At 36.4% G+C, this 18,391-nt stretch overlaps 1 protein-coding gene across 10 annotated transcripts in view; it reads left to right on the forward strand.

Moving 5' to 3' along the window:
* The window catches only part of LOC121321848 (1-phosphatidylinositol 4,5-bisphosphate phosphodiesterase epsilon-1-like), a 121,026-nt gene extending 103,375 nt beyond the window's left edge, over positions 1–17,651 (forward strand). For 4 of the 10 annotated variants that reach the window (XM_041261124.1, XM_041261126.1, XM_041261131.1 and 1 more), the window contains 15 exons: positions 374–503; positions 1,218–1,259; positions 3,142–3,263; positions 3,633–3,750; positions 4,410–4,538; positions 5,547–5,840; positions 7,364–7,527; positions 7,623–7,884; positions 8,489–8,604; positions 9,170–9,298; positions 10,025–10,234; positions 11,245–11,406; positions 11,788–12,006; positions 12,382–12,508; positions 13,796–17,651. In XM_041261124.1, coding sequence (XP_041117058.1) covers positions 374–503; positions 1,218–1,259; positions 3,142–3,263; positions 3,633–3,750; positions 4,410–4,538; positions 5,547–5,840; positions 7,364–7,527; positions 7,623–7,884; positions 8,489–8,604; positions 9,170–9,298; positions 10,025–10,234; positions 11,245–11,406; positions 11,788–12,006; positions 12,382–12,508; positions 13,796–13,953 — 2,382 coding nt within the window. In that variant the 3' untranslated portion in view covers positions 13,954–17,651. Of the gene's footprint in view, positions 1–373; positions 504–1,217; positions 1,260–3,141; positions 3,264–3,632; positions 3,751–4,409; positions 4,539–5,546; positions 5,841–7,220; positions 7,272–7,363; positions 7,528–7,622; positions 7,885–8,488; positions 8,605–9,169; positions 9,299–10,024; positions 10,235–10,706; positions 10,774–11,244; positions 11,407–11,787; positions 12,007–12,381; positions 12,595–13,795 lie in introns of those variants that run through there. The other 6 variants (XM_041261128.1, XM_041261129.1, XM_041261127.1 and 3 more) reach the window with 5 other exon arrangements.
* Positions 17,652–18,391: the final 740 nt, after the last annotated feature.

An 18,391-nucleotide genomic window follows, 5' to 3' on the forward strand; every position in this document is an offset into this window, starting at 1 on the left:
ATTACTTGTCTGAAATTAATTGTTTTTATGCATCCATATATGCCTAATATAAAGTTATTGTGTAAATATAAAACATTAAAGAAACTTGCTTTTACTGATTTAATACCACAAGGTTTCCTTGTCTTTACAAACCCTTTTGTTTTAAGTCAAAGATAGGACTCGTCACTGAACCTTTGCAGTCTATTACAATAAGCATCTAAAATCTCTGAGTAATTCAACCGGCTGAAGTTGATTGGCATCATATTTATATCACAGATGACGGGATAAAACAAAGAAGCAGTAGGTGGAAGTCTGCTTTAGCTCTGAAAGTGTTACAATTTGAAAAGACTGGGATTCTTTATTAACTCTACAGGATGTGTTGTTTTTGGTTTAGGCCCATCAGCTGGCACATATGCAGGCTCAAGCCAGTAATGGCACTCCTGCAAGCAGCACATCCGGAAATAACGAAGAAGATGATGATGAGGAAGATGAATACGATTATGACTATGAGTCTCTGTCTGATGGTGGGGAAAAACTTTCTACATATACATGCAGACATGTAGTACATAAAGCTATGGCCAAAACTTTTGCATCACCCAATATAACTAGCTCATTTTCCTGAGTTAGGTCAAGTGAAACCTGCTGTTAACATATTGAATTACGTACCGCTTTGTAATTTTCCATATACTTAACGAAAAACTGACAAATTGAAAAAATTTACATTTTGAAATCTAACATGAAATACTGTACTACTGTTATGGCTTCCGGTAGACTTTTGCAATATCATTATGTAGTTTATTTGATTAAGTGATGTTAATTAAAAAATTACTGTACATCTCAGTCCTAAAATTGTCTGCCAATCCACACAAAGATTTGAATATGGCAGTCGGCCTCTAAGGGACGATTTAGTAAACGCAATTATGCAGATCCCTGTATGTGCATCTCATTATGTAAATTAATCTCATTATGTAAACCATCAAATATGCATCTCATTCTGTAAACCATCTAATTAACCATCACAAGTCTATGTAGAGTTTAAACAGTTTAACCCTGTAAAACAACTAATGCAAGATCAATAGTTAATACCTCTTCATTAATTTTTTTTTTTTATTGACAGCAAATTATACAGGTAAAACAAGCTGTTTTGAAGAATGTTTAACTTCACCATATGTAATACGTTCCATCTGGACATCTTCATTTCCTTTACTCTTACTTCCTTTCTGACTGTTTTCCTATAGCTGATGTCCTTACTGCTTCTCCTGCTTCTAATGGCCAGGAAGGTAAAAAGCACCTTTTATGTTGGCCAACTCAACTGCATGGCCTTCACCATTGAATAAACTTGTGTGCAGTAGAATCATATTGTCATTTGTGTTGTGTACTAGCACCACGTAATATTGCATGGAGTTAAATATCAAGTAAAAGCAGAATGCACCACATCACAAGTTCACTCGTCAACCAGCAGGGTTACAAACTGGTATGGACTGATACTATTGGTTAGTTATATAGCACAACTTGACATCGACTGGCTGCTTCACATGTGAAAAGAAAAATACTCTGCTGCTATTTCACAATAGTACAGTTAATGTAGTGCCCTTCATTAAATAACATTATAGAACTTTTCTCATGCTGTATTTATCTGTTGCATGCAAATCTTGGAGGCAGGCACGTGGAATTAAGTATTTGAAAGTCACAGGTGTGCTGAATATGGCTAATTGTGGACGCTACTTGTTGTGTTTACTATTATCAGTAGTTTCAGCTTTGCCGCTCTCTACAGGGTAACCCTTTTTGGTGTAGCAAGTCATCATTATTTTTAGTTATTTACACAAATAAAAATGTATGTTCACATGTATGTCACAAATTCATCAAATTGTGATTTAGAATGGTAAAACCGGTACACTTCACATCAGCAAGTTTTTTGTTTGTTTGTCTTTTTATTTATTTTGTTGGTTGCATATACAGGCCACAACCAGCAACACAGCATTGAAATGTTGTGATTTCATTTGGTGGTGTTCACTACATCAGAACAAACAAAAACATCTGGTTTCTCAGGCCCTACCTTCCCCTGCTTAAACCAAAAGTAAAATGCTTCTGATAGTCCCATGAGAATGTGTGTGTTCAACAGATCCTGAAGACCTCTAGGAGGTCTGAACGTCACTTTCCCATAAGTGCTTGCCAGTGCTTTTATAGTAAGGCCACTGTGTGCTCTATTCTCAATACGGTTTGTTCTTGGTGGCTTCATTAACAGTACTGAGCAGTTTCATAAATATCAAACTGTATTCTGTTTTATATTTCGAATAATGCGTCAGTGAATAGGGCCTTACGTTTTAAATTCATATTCCATTGGATACTTTCAAGGTACTTGTATTGAAAATAAACTTGAAAAACAAAAGGTAGCGCTCACATAATAGTTGGTTCCACGTGAATTTGCTTCTACTGAATGCCATACAGTCAGAGGATATAAACAACACTGTGCTAAACAAAGGTGTTGGTGACTCAGTGGAGGGCATTATCTTCCCTGAGCCAATCCTCACCCTGTAATCTAGTACACAGTCCTAACTTCCCTAACCCCCATAACTATGTGCAATACAATCAAAGAAGCAAATAAAGCACATGGTTTTAATCCCACAAAGAGCGTGATTTATGTATAGATTGTTTCCATTAACATTTTCTTTGCTAAAATAAAGAGAATTGGTGTACAATACATTTTAACATTTTCATATTGCCTTCTGAAAGGAGTTATTTCAAGCCAGGTTTTAGGAAGCTGTGGAACCCTATACTCATCAGGGTAGTTGTCCCGTATTGCTTTTGTCTGAGAATCCAGATTTTTTTTTTTTTTTGTGTGGCTGAGCTCACAGCAATGCTTTTGAATTGCAACAGCTTAGCAGGTGCAACACATCCCAATCTGATAATAATTTGAATAGCAGTTTCAGATGCAGAATTTGACTGAAATTAGTTAATTATCCTCAGGATTACTGAGGATTATTTTAATTTTAAATATCCTGTGCAAATTACACCTGGGCATGTCGGTTTTCTTGTGTGCTTGTTTTTGTTTCTTTTTTTTTTTTTTTTGTATGTACCACTGCCATGTCAATGGCCAACAAATAATTAACAGTGCAGTAATGACTGGAATCTTAGCTGATGTAACATTGTTCTGTTGAACAGATAACATCCTTGATGATCGACCGGAGGGCAAGTCATCCAACGATAAATTTCAGTTTGAATACAGTGAAGAAACCCCCAAGAGAATCAAGAAAGCATACAGCACTGCTTGCAGCAAAGGAAAGGTGCGAGATTTCACATCAACACAAAAAAAACAACCTGTGAACATTTTGAAAATCTGTAAGATACAGAGTCTGAATCACAGACTCATTATATACCACCAGAATCATTATATAGAAACAAAGTATGCTGCTTACTGCAGCATGGCAAAATAAACGCAGGCGTGTGCTTACAATGTTAAGATCTGACTCATCCATTAACGAATCCCCATATTTCAGATATCACTTTAATTTATTGATGATTTTTAATAAGATTAATGAACAGGTAAATTGAACAGAGTATCATTATTAAATGAATTAATTAGGACATTTTATATGATATGGTGTTGACGGTATTTCAGAGTTTTTATATTTTTTTGTGTTTATAATGCACAGATTTTCGATATGGAACTCGGGGAAGAGTTTTGTCTTCCACAAAACAAGAAGGAAAGCAGACAGATTGCTCAGGAGCTTTCAGACATGATAATATACTGCCAAGCTGTCAAATTCCCAGGTTTGTACAAAATGCAGTGCGCCATATAACTGTATATGTGTTGTAACTTGATTCAGTAGTTAAATATACACAGACACAGTAGCAAGAGCTTCATATTCTGTTCTCGAGTATGGATGTTTTTTCCTTCTGTGGGTTGTACCTCTGGTTTTTCATTTGTATGTTAATCTGAAAAAAGGCAAGCTTATAAAAGGGGTGAGCTCTTCTTAAAATACAAGCGACCGGGTAGCAAATACACATCTGTATAGAATCAATGCAGTTGGTCATTTACTTTAAATCACTGCAGTTGGTCATATACTTTCTAGTTCGGGTATGTGTTCTCAGCACAAGGCGTCAATTTTACTTGGCACAATTTATCTCTTGAAAATTATTTTGTATAAGTAATTTTCTAGCATAGCATTTATTTAATGGAATGGTAGATTGTCAATAAGGCATCCCTTGATGTGGGTGACCTGCTTTGACATGGGCTACACCCCAGCTGTGGAATGTAATGTATAATTACTATTGCTTTAGTACACTAGTACAGTATTTGCTACAAGGTAAGTACCCCACTAAACAATGCTGTAGAATTCCCAAGAAAAAAATAAAAAGATGGAAAATGTAGTGCCCTCTGGCTGTGGCCTTTTGCTCACGTCTCTGTGCAATTTGTTTGTGGGAACCAGGCCTTTCAACTCTCACTCCATCTGGATCTGGCAGAGGAAAAGAGAGAAAGAGCAGGAAGTCCATCTTTGGAACCAATCCTGGTAAAATCCCTGGGGAATCCATGACATTGGTCAGAGCATCTGGAAAAGGTAAAAAAATCAATTCATCCGATCAGTCAATGAAATGGAACTGTAAAAGAACACACACATTCTGTATCTGATGTGACTGTGTTAACGTTCCATGTTGTTGGGGAATGTACAGTTGTATAGAAGATGCTAATGGTGAATTCAGTTATTCTTGTAAGGATGCTGTTGGGTGCCTATTGGTGTATAAATATGCCGTCGTTTTAAGCTATTTCTTAACACGTGTGAATGAAACGGTTTATTGTATTATTATAGTATCATTTTTCTTCAGTGTGGAAGTTTGGTATTTTGATTTTTCTAAGTACATGTTGTCCTGTCAGAAGCCACCAGCTGGCAAGGAGGAATGCTTGGAGTTAGCGCTTGCTAATTTCCTTTACTGTAAGACGTGGTCTTAAACCTCATAGTTACTGACTTTCTTTGGTGTTTTACCTTTTCTTTTGCCTATTCTGAGAGTATTTTTAAAAAAAGATATTATCATATCATTTCTGGCACTCCCTCTCCACACTGACAAAACCCATCTTGTCCGTGGTGTTTACTGTACTGTAATGTTGTGTAAGACTTCCTGAAATAAAGTGGGTGAGAGAGATTGTTAACAGCTGGAACTAGTGCTTTCCATAACCCTAGACATGCCTGGGAATAATTAAGTACAGTTTCTCTGTCTGTAAAGTGACTGCTCAGATTTAATAAGGCCACTGTGATGGTGCCATTAACAATAGCATTTATGTTTCCCTTAGGCTTTGTGGTAAATAAGATTGAAACTAGTGGGAATATATCAGACAGAAAGCACTGGAAAGCAATGTAACCAGGTCTGAAAACAAATGGAAATTGGTCCATCACCAATGAAGTAAAATATAAATATTACACCTGTTCACACAATGCACGCTATTGCACCTTGTTCTGATTTATAGTAAGACATTTCTGGAATTGAAATATATTTGTAAAATCTATTTTCTGTTACTAACTGTATTTCTTGATTATTATTATTTATCTTTTTTAATTTGCACATTACGTTAGGTTCTTTTGACACCATGCGGCTGAGTTGGGAGGAGCCGTCTTCACCCCAGTTTAACCCCAACACCTCTCTGAGCTCTATCATCCGGACGCCGAAGTGCTATCACATCTCCTCTGTGAATGAGAACGCTGCCAAGCGCCTGTGCCGGAGGTATTCTCAGAAGCTGATTAAACACACCACCTGTCAGCTACTGAGAACCTACCCAGCCGCCACTCGCATCGACTCCTCCAACCCAAACCCTGTCATGTTCTGGCTTCATGGCATTCAATTGGTGGCTCTTAATTACCAAACAGATGGTAAGGGATTACACTGCGGGCAGTTGTTGTTTCATAGTGATCATGAGCTAAGCACTCTACTGGTTCACATTTTATTTAGCCTCACTGCCCACTTTTATCCCTGGCTTAAGGTTGTGTTTTGCAGAAGTATTCACACCCATTGCAAAGTTTTCACATTTTGTTGAATTACAAATAATGTGTGCACAGTTTTTCAAACTCACTTTTTTTATTCAAAGCTGTTTTGGTTAAACTGAACACTGTTATGTGTGGAGGAGATTAAATGTCAGCAATTCCTGTGCCTCTCTACCACTTTATCCCTGAGGGAAATTATCTACAAGATAAACCACTTTGAGTACACACAGGCTGAAACCATTTCACTAATTTTGTGACCTTTCAAACAAATCATTTGCACCTGAGCTGATTTAACTTATTTATATTCTATATACATTTTTTAACTTTATTAACGAGGAGTATTTTGTAGATTCTACGTGTAAAGTCTAATTTGAAAGTGTTGTGGAGTACGCTCAGGTGCCAACAAAATGTGAAAAGCAGGGGGGTGAATACTTCTGCAAACCACTGTGTGTATATATATATATATATATATATATATATATATATATATATATATATATATATATATAATATATATATATAGATAATGTTATACCACCCCGTGATATAACCTCTTAGAGTCTCTTCAAAGTGTGATGATGCATTCAGAGAGCTGGTTCTGCTATAATATTTGAGATAAATAAACATCTAATTATGAACAAGTACAGTGGTTATACTCACCTTAATGAATCACCATTCTTGAATTTTATCAGACACACTGCTAAACTAATAGAATATAAAGAATATAATCTAGTATTTTTTTACATTATATTGTGTGTGTATGTGTATATAGTATTTGTTTATATTATATTAGTTTAGCAGTGTGTCTGATAAAATTCAAGAATGGTGATTCATTAAGGTGAATATAACCACTGTACTTGTTATTAATTCTATGTTTATTTATCTCAAATATTATAGCAGAAGCAGCTCTCTGAATGCGTCATCACACTTTGAAGAACTTACATCAGGGGGGTGGTAAAGAGATCAATTACACATAATCTGCATTGCACTTGATCGTTATAAACTAATCTTCACACTGAATCAGCAATAAAAATATATTCCAGAGACCTAAGTAGAACGGGAATATGAACCTCCCTTGGTTCAAACAGATGTCTTAAAGAGACTATGATACCTTTGAAATATTTTCAGAAGGATACAAATAAACATAGATTCCAGTAAGAAAGCAAGAAGCATATTTGAGACCACTAGCATTGCTGCATAATTTTCCGTGTGGTCATTTATCAAGAGGGGATGTGGGATGCTAATGCTTGAATTTTCTTCCATCTGAAGGTAATTAAATCATGAATTGCAGAGTTTGCAGGCTGATTTAAAATGCGTATGGTAAGCATGGAATCGGTCTGTTTCTGGTAGATCAATGTAACCATTTGCTGTTTTGAAAAAGTTTTTCCACAAACACCTTTCTTTTTCAATAGACCTCGCCATGCACTTAAATGCAGCAATGTTCGAGGCAAATGGGGGTTGTGGGTATGTGCTGAAGCCACCAGTTCTGTGGGACAGGAACTGCCCAATGTACCAGCAGTTCTCTCCATTGGAGAGAGAAGTGGAGAGCATGAACCCTTTAGTATACTCACTCTCGGTAAGCGTATGCTGTAAATGTATATGCTATATATTCAGTATCCAGCAGTTTTTAAATTGTAAAACAATAGTAGAATTTCCTTTCCTTTGCTCTAGATTATCTCTGGTCAGAATGTGTGTCCCAGTAGCACGTCAGGCAGCCCATGTGTTGAAATTGACGTGATGGGGATGCCTGTGGACAGCTGCCACTTCCGGACCAAACCCACCCATCGCAACACCCTGAACCCCATGTGGAATGAGCAGTTTCTCTTTCATGTCTATTTCGAGGACCTGGTTTACATCCGCTTTGCTGTGGTCGAAAACAACAGCTCAACAATCACTGCCCAAAGGATAATTCCCTTGAAGGCTCTAAAAAGAGGTAAACATTGCCCTTTCCTTTTTATACATGCATACTGTATTTCTCTAGTCTCAGTTTTTTACTTTTATTAAAAATAAAATATCTGAAATAGTGAAATCCATTTAGTTATCTAATTCATACACACTTTTAGTTTTTTTCTGGTTGCATACAGTACAAGTCATTTCTCCATCATTACCCTTCATCTTATGTACAGTTGAATGCTGCTTCCACTCAGTGAGACAAGGAGGTCAAGGGACTTGGTTCTGGGTCACACGATGAGTGACAGGGCTGGGATTTCAACCAAAGATCTCCCGACTCTTTGCTCTTGACACTGTACCAATTTGTCTCCGAGCCGAATTAAAAATATTCTTAAGCCAATAAAATGAGGGAGAGAGCCCAGCTGGTCAGCTGGGGAATGATTATATATGTGAATATAAATTGACAGCTGCTTAAACACATAACAACACAAATCAACAATAAATAAATCAGTAATTACTTTGACAAAAAAATACTTTGTTAAAAAATATTAACATGTTTTAGTTACTTATAATTTCTTTGAACTTCTCTAAATCAAATATCTGCCAGTCAAAACCATCTTGACTAACTTGTGTGTGTGTTTTTTCAGGGTACAGGCACTTGCAACTGAGAAATCTTCACAATGAACCGCTGGAGATCTCGAGTCTCTTCATTTACAGCAGGGCAGAAGAAAATCCCAATGGAAACAATGTACCTGCTTCAGTGGTAATTACACACAAAATAGTGTCTTTAATGCAGTAAAAACATAAGTATGAGTATGTTTTATTCCTGCTAAACTGCTGGTACTAAAAGATGGAGACAGAAAAAGTGGATGCTTCTGCTATGCTTCAGTAAATACTGTTTGTAAAATGCAATTCTCTTACCACATTCTTGTCTGTTGTAGGTTGTTCTCATTTTAAGGCCACCCATACTGTGCTGAGCTTTTAACTATCATGCTTCCTTATTGTGGAATTGACTTCCAAAATTTATCAAGAGCTCTGGCTGCAGTACCTTTAAATTGCTACTAAAAAAAAATTAAGATTGTATCTTGCTGTCATCCTGCTTAAGCTATTTTAATCTCCTGTTTTATGGCTGTTTAAGTTTGCATTCCTGTAAAATGACTCAGGAAGTGCTCTCTACAGGCTACTTGGTAGAGCTGTCAGAATCTGGATGTTTTTGTTCTGACACAAGGTTTCATTTGCTTTACGATGAGAACTCGTGCTTGAAAATTGAATTGCCGAAATCTCATTCAGGAACCTCCTTTGAAAGGGTTGCTTATGTTTGTGCTCAGGTGTTCAGCACGGAGGAGCGGCGAGCTGCAGCCCTGTACAAAGTGACGGTCCATGGCGCCCCGGGTCCTGAACCCTTCACTGTCCTGTCTGTGAGCGAGAAGACCACAGCCAGACAGCTTCTTCACAAAGTGAGCGTCGGCTCTCATCACCCCCACGCAGTTCACAAAGGCCAAGTGAAAAACTAACATGCTATACCTAATATGGAAAAAAGAGCACCATGGAAAGTTTACCAGGCTCCAATTTGTGTTATACGATTGTTTAAAGAATGCATTTAAAAATACCATCATCTCGGGTGTGGGATGTGGAAATTTTGTGTCCAGCTATATCAGTGGTTGTTTAGACAGCCAAAAAACATCCACACTGTAGTAATTTAATATATGTTATCTTGTTTTTTTGTTTTTTTTGTGTGGAATTATTTTCTTTTACTTGCTGCGAGATCTCCCTGGATGCAGTGTGTTCCCTTAAGATTGGCCAAGCACCAAAGTCTGGTCTTCAAACAGGCCCTCAGGCACATGTAATTGATGTTATTTAGGTAGACAACACAGTACTTTGGACTGGTGGCTGGAAAGAACTGAAAGTGAATGTATAGGGTGTCTGAAAACTTGAACTTGATAGATATTGAGTCAATAGAGACAGCACACCTGCTAGGGGAAAGCATAGGCATTAAATGAGCTGTTTATTTATTTTGGTTTACGGTAACACTAGCTTTATTCTTCTGCTGTATCTTCTACCACAACACAATATTTATTTGCTAGATGTACAAGGGAGAGGGTGGATTATTTTTTTTGTTTGTTAAAACAGAACATGCCTGCATATGTGTCCTTTTTCATTTTTCCTTTCGTTGTTTTCCATAGTTACTCTCCTCAAAGAAGGGCTCAGTTTCAAATATCCTGAGCTACTTGTTGGTGGAAGAGAAAGTGTTTCTGTGGAAGGAGAAGAGCGAGTGCAAGAAGCAGCCGCTTCAGCGTGTCATCGGGGCCGAGGAGGAGGTTGTAAAAATCCTCAGCAGCTGGTTCCCAGAGGAAGGCTATGTGAGAAGAATCAGCCTCAAAACCAAAGAGGAAGTAAGTCTAGTTAATAGTGCATTTTTCCATGTTCCAATAAAATTCAGACAAAGAATGCTGATGGGTTTACATGCCTAAAGTATGTGTAATTAAGCATGTCCACTTTTGTACATCAACTAATCTGTTAGAAATGTAAGACCAAAACTCTTTCTTAAATTGAAATGTTTCACTTTAACAAAACCTTCATGCAGCCATGTGAAATTGTTAGCGTGGCACATGAACACAGCAGCTATGAAAAATAGAGGAGCCCAAAGACTGTAAATCTAAATTGATCAGTTTGATGGCCTAATTGACAAAAAACACTTGTATATGTGCCAAACTAATGTATTTTTACATTGAGACAGTTCAGTTAAGTGAGCCTTATTCTACTGAACTGTTGTCTGGATAGAGCTGTGAGCATTTTTTATCTTTTGTTTGTCAGTGTTAATGGCATGCAAGTACTGTGTTAACACACCACTCCCTCTGCTGGTAGGTCCTTCATCTGCAGTGCCGATGAGCTTGTGTTCACTTGTGATATATGTCATCAAATAATCTACAATGTAAGCAAGCTATTCTATGGCAGGATTCTTGAAGGATCAATTTTCAAATTCATATTTTAAAATGCAATAGCTGTTCACAGGTTAAAACAATGTAATATTGTAATTAAGTCTATATTTTCTAGTTTTATGTCAACACTATATAACTTGAAGCATTGGATCACGCAAGGGAAAAACCTAACACAGTTTTATTTTAATATATGTAAATTGAGCTGTTGTTCATAGCACAACCAGAATACTTTAACCCTCTTGGCCTCAATTAACAAGTGTTGTTAAATTGGCCACAGTAGTAACTGGCAGAGTTGCAAATATATAGTTTACATAAATAAATACATAATTAATAACTAATAAATAAGGAATCACTCTGCTACTGCATCCTTTCATTTTTCATAACTTTCCTGTTATCTCATGTTACAATTTGCCCCTTAGTGTAGGTATTAATGTATTGAACAGCAGGTTCTTGTATTTTCCCAGAATGTCTATCAGAGGAACTCCATCACAGAGGTGGTAGAGGAAGCGAATATCAGCACAGAAGAGGACAGTTTCTTTGTTCAGGTCCACGATGTTTCTCCAGAGCAGCCTCGCACAGTCATCAAAGCACCTCGCTTCAGCACTGCACAGGACATCATCCAGCTGGTGAGCTTCGTTCAGCGAGCTCTGAGAATAACCACAGCCACTGCCTTGAGAGAGCAATATTCACCCCAATGCTAACTTCACACCAAAAAACAAACATTGCCAATGCATGCAAATAAATAACTCTGCTCATAGTTGCTTCTTGTTAATTCTGAGACGAAACAATAGTGGATACTTAGAACTGGGGTAAATGCTTTGTGAATATGGCCCCTATTTGCATTCTGGCTTGTATGGGGACAAAATAAGCTTATAGCACGATCTTGGAAACGTTAGGTCCCTGTCTAGGATTTTTAAGTCGACTGACTAATTTTTAACTGATAAGTTATCTTCATAATGAGTGTTTAATGAAAAGAAAAAAAAAAAAAGCTTTTATCTCGTTTGCAGACACTAAGTAAAGCCAAGTACTCGTACAGCATCCTGACCAATCCCAACCCCAGTGACTACGTGCTTGTGGAGGAAGTCACAAAAGAGCCTGTAAACAAGAGAATGTCAACCTCCAAGCTGTCCCAGCGCATCCTCTGTGATCAAGAAAGTGTCTATCAAGCCCAGAGCAAGTGGAAGGGGGCAGGCAAGTTTATCCTCAAGCTGAAAGAGCAAGTCCAGGTACGTCACCTAGAAGGGTTGCACACGATGCTGACGTATATATATATATATATAAATATATATATATAGATATATATTATATATATATATATAGTGTGACAGTCAGATCTTAGAGATTTCTCTTTTTACGTTTCCTATTACCTTTTTCCTGTAGAAAATGGCCCAACCTGGTCTAAAACAAATATTAAGATGTGGGTCTTGTGTCAACGAGGTAACATAATCAATATTTGGTTGTAAAGATAGATACAATGGATGGGGGGGAAATGGGTGGGGTATCTCTTATACCCACCATAACACAGCCTGCAGCTGGATGGTAAATCAAGTTTTTAAGGTGGAAGAAAAACTTTGCTAACTCTCAAATATGTTTGTTTGCAGACCGCACGGGATGATAAGAGAAAAGGTATTTCTTTTGCCAGTGAGCTCAAAAAATTCACCAAATCAGGCAAGCAGAGTCGGAACACATCAGTGCCAGCCCAGACGACACCCCCAGAAAGTGGTCAGAGTAAGGATGAGAAAGCTGCATGTGGTGTGCCCTTCAGTGAGGTTGCTGAGTAACTCCCCTAAGTGCTTGCATTGAGTCCCATTCAGGTATGCCTTGCAGTTCAATATCAGCAGCTTTGATATCTGTCAGGTTACATATCATATTGTCCCAGAAGTAACACCACCTCTGATGAAGTCAGCATGAACTGCATGTTTTATCTTAAGTGTCCCAATCAATGAAGTTTGCACGCACGGATGCAAAGAAATTAATTTTCATTTGAATAGTGCTTCAGGGAAGATTTTATTGATGTTAGTAATTGGGAAGAAAAAAATAAATAAATAAATAAAAATAAAACCAAAAAACAATACTGTAATTCTAGTAAGTAGTTTCAAGCACGGCTTGGAGAAAATGTTTATCGGGTGTATTGTGGACAGCAGTCCATTTCAGATTTTGACTGTATCTGATCTGTTAGTTGATTGATTTAGGTGAATGTATTATTGAAACAGTCTTTATTGAGTAGAGAAAGAACTTAACATACCATACATGGGAAAAAGTTTTAGTGTGGCAATCTTCCAATGCAAGCAGGATATTGGTGACTGTTAGAATAATAAAATGACATCACGGTCTGGCATTACAAAAGCAGTATCTCATGCTCATTGAAATGTCTGCACGTGGAATATTTTCTATACTCTCTCCCATTATACAGTTTTCTGTTTCAGTCAGCACAGCTGACATTTTAAACATTTTGAACATGCTGTCAGGAGAACAATGTATATAGCATATATGTATAGGACCTGTGGGTCCCCTGCCAAGGTTGATAACTTTGTATCTTTGATTTTACATGGTGAGCCACTAATTAACAAAAATAAATCAACTCCAGCTAAAGCTCTGGAGTCAGGGGCTTGAGTTTAGAAAACTGGTTCCCAGCATGTGTTTGTGATTAATACAAAACCGTATTCACTACAATAACCATCAGTTCTAACAACACTGGTGATAATATGTATTCAAGAGGTGCACTCAGATCAACTATTTCATAAATTTAGAAAGGTTGTATACATTTAGCAAATATGCCTTTCTGCCCATGCATGTCATCTTAACTGGTATATACAGCATGCACTTTTAAAGAATTTGGAAAATGCAGCTTTACATGTAAATACATTTAAAGGAGTGTGTTTATGTGGTGGGGGTACAGGATAGGTCTCTTTCACCCAACCGTTTTAATTGGCAATTGTCTTTTGATTGAATGCTAAAATAAAATCACATTTGGCTGTGTGCTGTCTGTAAGTCTGTTTGCTGTGATTTCTGCAGGTTGGTGTCCTGAGAGACTCAAAGCGTTGATAGTGGAGAGCGGAGCTGAAGCAGAGGAACTCCGTGGCAGCAAGGAGAGAGGGCATTTGCAAGTCAACACCGCTGCCTCTTCCACGTGGTCTTTCCCCCTGCTCCGGAACTGGAAATTGCACAAATGATTCCAGGATCGAGGCAGTTTCTGGGAAATTCAAGTCAAGAATGTGTGGGTACAGGTTCAGCAGCTCTGAACCCCTCAACCTTTGGAAGGAGCCCATAGTCGGGTTACTTTGGAAGACAGACAGCAGGGTGTGTAGAGCAGAGTATTTTTAAATAGGGGTTTTACTGCTGATAGACCAATGTGGCAGTGAAATTCCGGTGAAATTCTCTACCTGTGGTTGGTATCACTGTCAAGCCCAGTGGAGTACAATATTTTAAAAAATACCCAAGTGATCAAGGGAACTATATATCCCAGCTTTGTACGGTCCTCCAATTGGTTGCCCCCTCTCCTGTCCCACTGATAGAAGAGGCAAACAACAAGCTGGATTATTAGACTCCATTGGGATACTTTTGGTTTTGAAAGGTCTCGTTTAAAGATTTTTCACTGATGTTTTGAATGGCTTTGAGTAACGCTGAGTTACGTGAAGCACTTTGAAACTGACTCATATACTGTAAAACGTGTAACACTTTGACACATTGTCTTTGATGGTACCACATAGTTAAATAGCAACTTTGATGTAGAAGTTAAATTGGCTATTACCGGGCAGATTCTAATTGTAGCTGCTGTGTACATGTCATGTTATGCAGAATAACTCTAATAGTCCTCTATGTTTCAGATGTTTAGAAGTATAAGTCAAAAAGTGATATAGTTAAACTTCATACATTACAAAGCAAAACTATAATATAGTAGTTTTAGAGATGGTGCATGGAATTTGCACATTTTACTTTTCTCTAGACAATAAAGAAATTGGGATACTGTTCATGTTGTCACCCAAGCAATCACACTTCTCAATCTTAAATAAACAAATTAAGATATATTGTGTTTGCTCCATTCATAAAATACCAGAGTGAGAATTAGGACAGAAAAATATATAAAAGCCCTCATTGCAAATCCATGCACTGTCCCTTTTTGGTTGGTAACATGTATAAAATAACTTAAGACAGAAAGCTGGTAAATGCTTTGCAGTTTAAAGGACAGAAAAATTCAAGAGATGTACACGGAAATATTGTAGATTTGTGAATGTTTATATAGCATTATCAGGTGATACTATGTAAATACTTTGAGACAGTTTTATGTGAATTAGAATAATTTGTTAATATTGTTTATTTTCTTTTTCTTTTGCTAGTGATGGATGCTATATACACATGTAGTGGGATTGTACCGTTGTGGAGTTTCAACATTAATCTGTCATTTTGGAAGTTGTTGTTGTTTAAAAATAAATAGTCTGTTACTTGCATTGTAAAATATGTTTAAAGAATGCAGGGCTGTGCATGGGTGAACAGAATAGGTCTATTAATCCAGTATCTGGGTTTGAGGACTGGGCTTTACAGGAGAAAAAACAAAACAAACATCACTGTTCACTGCAGCCCAACAGCGTACCTTATTAGGGAGACAGAGATGTCAGTTTAATGCGAAATTGCAGAGAAAACATTTGAACATATGGATAATTGGATCTGTATTGAATGTAAGATTTATTTTTTACTTCTAGTTCATAACTGTCTTCTTTTGCTTCCTGCCTTTTTCTGATTGAGACTTATTTAGGAAGGATACACTAAAGACAATTTTGCTATCTTAGCTCAACGCGTACATCTAATTGTATAATGCAGCAGTTTCATGCAATAGCTTGAACTGTTTTCTGTCACAAGTATATTGTAAGAAATTTTTTTAAAACCGGATGTAATACAAAAAAATGTCATTGAAGAGATCCAATTGGTCCTTCTACTTTTTTAAATTTTTGGTTAATTGTAACCAGTGCTCCAGATAAGTTTTTGGGTCATTAAGCTGTCTGTTTTGGTTGAGCAAGATGCAACATTACCTTGAAGTCACGAGTACTTCCAATAAATACAGTACATACTTTAATGCTAACAGCCTTACATTTGAATTGTTACATTAATTTGAACTACTGTACAAAAACTTTAGTCCTGCCTTAATAATATTGTAGTCTGAGTAGTTGCAAGTGAAGTTTTTTTTTTTTTTTAATTGAAAACCCTAATTTATTGGTCATGTGTCTCTGGCAATTCCAATGCAGGCTATAGTTAGCTATCCTGAAATTCTTTAGCTACTGCTTGCAGTATGTCAACAATTGAACATTGAAACGTTGGGAAACAACAAAGTACAAGAAGCTTGATACCATGCAAACTCAAGTTGTGCAGCAAAACTGCTATGCGTATTCGTACGCATTAAATTTAAATCTGATGTGATATTGTTTCAATACATAAAACACCCAGTATGTAGCTTATCTGGAGAGCTGATGGTAACAGTTTTAATTTCATAAAAGGGACAATGACTTGGTATTTCTTATTCTGAAATTCTTGAATTAAGCTTACATATGCAGGCTGTGTAAGTGGTATTTATTTGTTTGTTTTCTTTTGAGGTGGCCCTGTCTCACCTGATTGGGTTAGACTGTCCTGTGATGTAAACTACCTGGTGCAGAATCTGAATATACCGTGTCAGTATTTGTAATGCATGATTACGATGGAACACAAGCATTCACATTTTTATTTTACAAAAAGAAAATATTAATTGCCAGTGCTGATAACAAAATACTTGATGAAACACATTAAAATATAGTTAACTGTATTTTTTGTTTTCATTTTACTAACCTGCTAAAACCTAGAAAGCTACAAATTATATAAAGAAACACAATCCGATTTAAGTTATTTTATATCACAGCCCTGGTTGGCAAAATGTGTTCTTTTCATAGATGTGTAGATAGCTCTTATGTACGTGGTTATCTTTTTTTATTTCTAATTTACATTATTTAAAATGATTGATTATACAATGTAATGTATTTGTCTATATTCTTTGTACACTCTTAACATCAAAGCTGTTTCTTTTTTCATAAATGCACTCAAATCTGTGTGTTTACAAACAATCTTACAGTGCCTTTTTATTTTTATTACTACTTTTTCCAACAATTTCTGTTTATTCATTGTGTTACAGGAGATTGGTATTGTGTATTGCATGTGCATTTTTAGAGCACACATTTCTTGACTTAAAACTATGAATATGAATTTGTGTGAGAGTCATCACGTTCCCTTTGCTTTATTTCTAAATGTCATTTCATAGTTCTGTTTGTCTACAATGGCAGTCACAAACCTGTTTTCAATTGTGTGTGTGTGTGTGTCATATCTTTGAATGTCATATTTATGTTACTATAGATAAAAGCTCAAAACTCGCCAGATATATTCTGTTCTTAAAACTAAAAGACTTGTACACGTTTAAAGTATTGCCACCTTGTGCTCCTTAGACAATGACAGGATGTAAAGAATTTGATTCTGACTCAATTATTTTGGCATGATTAAAGCGTGCCTCTGTCAGTTTATTACTTTATATTCACTGCTCGCTCTTAAACACCAAAGCTTTGAAGTTGAGTACTTATTAAAATCTAATTAATTAATTAAATCTAATTAATTAAAAAATTAGATTAAGAACATAGAACTGTATTTCTTCTTAGATTTACTTGACATGTTTTTAAAAAAATCTTGCCTCTTTAATTGTAGCGTTACATTTTTTCTGTATGTGCCAGTCTGTATGTATTGTGCAAAACTGTGTTTATTTATATGTACAGTTACCTGTTTTGGAGACTACTTTATTTCTGTTGACTTGAAGGAAAGCAAATCATATTGTTACTAGAGAAAATAAATAATATATGAAGTGCTGGATTTGTTTTACTGTTTTAATCAGCAACAACACTTTTACTAAAAAGTTCCTCATGCGATACATTGTAATAAATTAAACCATGGGTCACAATGTTAATATCTATTTAAAAAATAGTACTAGAACATAAGTTCCTGCATAAACTCTTCCCCTGTATTGTAAGCATCTGACAACAGCACACAATTTAATGTAGATGATCATGAGTACTAAAGTAAAACACTTAACATACACGGCAATTTAATTTCTCATGGCAGTTTTCTCTCAGCAGCCATGTTGAGCCTCTTAGAGATCCATGACTGTGGAAACCTTTTTCATCCTCACACACCAGTCAAAGGGCAAAAACACACAGACAGTGAGGGGATTAAACACAGAAACTAATTCTCAAAGACTTAAAGAAAATATAAAAATTATGTTCATACAGTTTTATTATGTCTCTCAGTCCTAAAATTCTAGGTGATGCAAAACTTTTGACCACAGCTGTGTGCTGGAAGGGTTTTGAATTGCAGGTAACATGGATACTGTGTGCAAGCCTATTCTCTGTATTGTACTGTATGTTCAATTTCAAACAAGCATTTTTTGGCTGGATTGTTTATTTTTAAGCGATTAATTCTTATTAAATCGGGTGCTTTGCTTGATGCATTTTTTTTAAAAGCTAAAATCATCCATTTTCAGAAGTACTTTTTGTTCCTTTTCAAGAATGTATTCTACTGTTGCTTTGCTCATTATAATAGTTCATTGTT

This window comes from Polyodon spathula, chromosome 10 (genome assembly GCF_017654505.1).
Source record: "Polyodon spathula isolate WHYD16114869_AA chromosome 10, ASM1765450v1, whole genome shotgun sequence".
In the NCBI taxonomy this organism is placed as follows: domain Eukaryota; kingdom Metazoa; phylum Chordata; class Actinopteri; order Acipenseriformes; family Polyodontidae; genus Polyodon; species Polyodon spathula.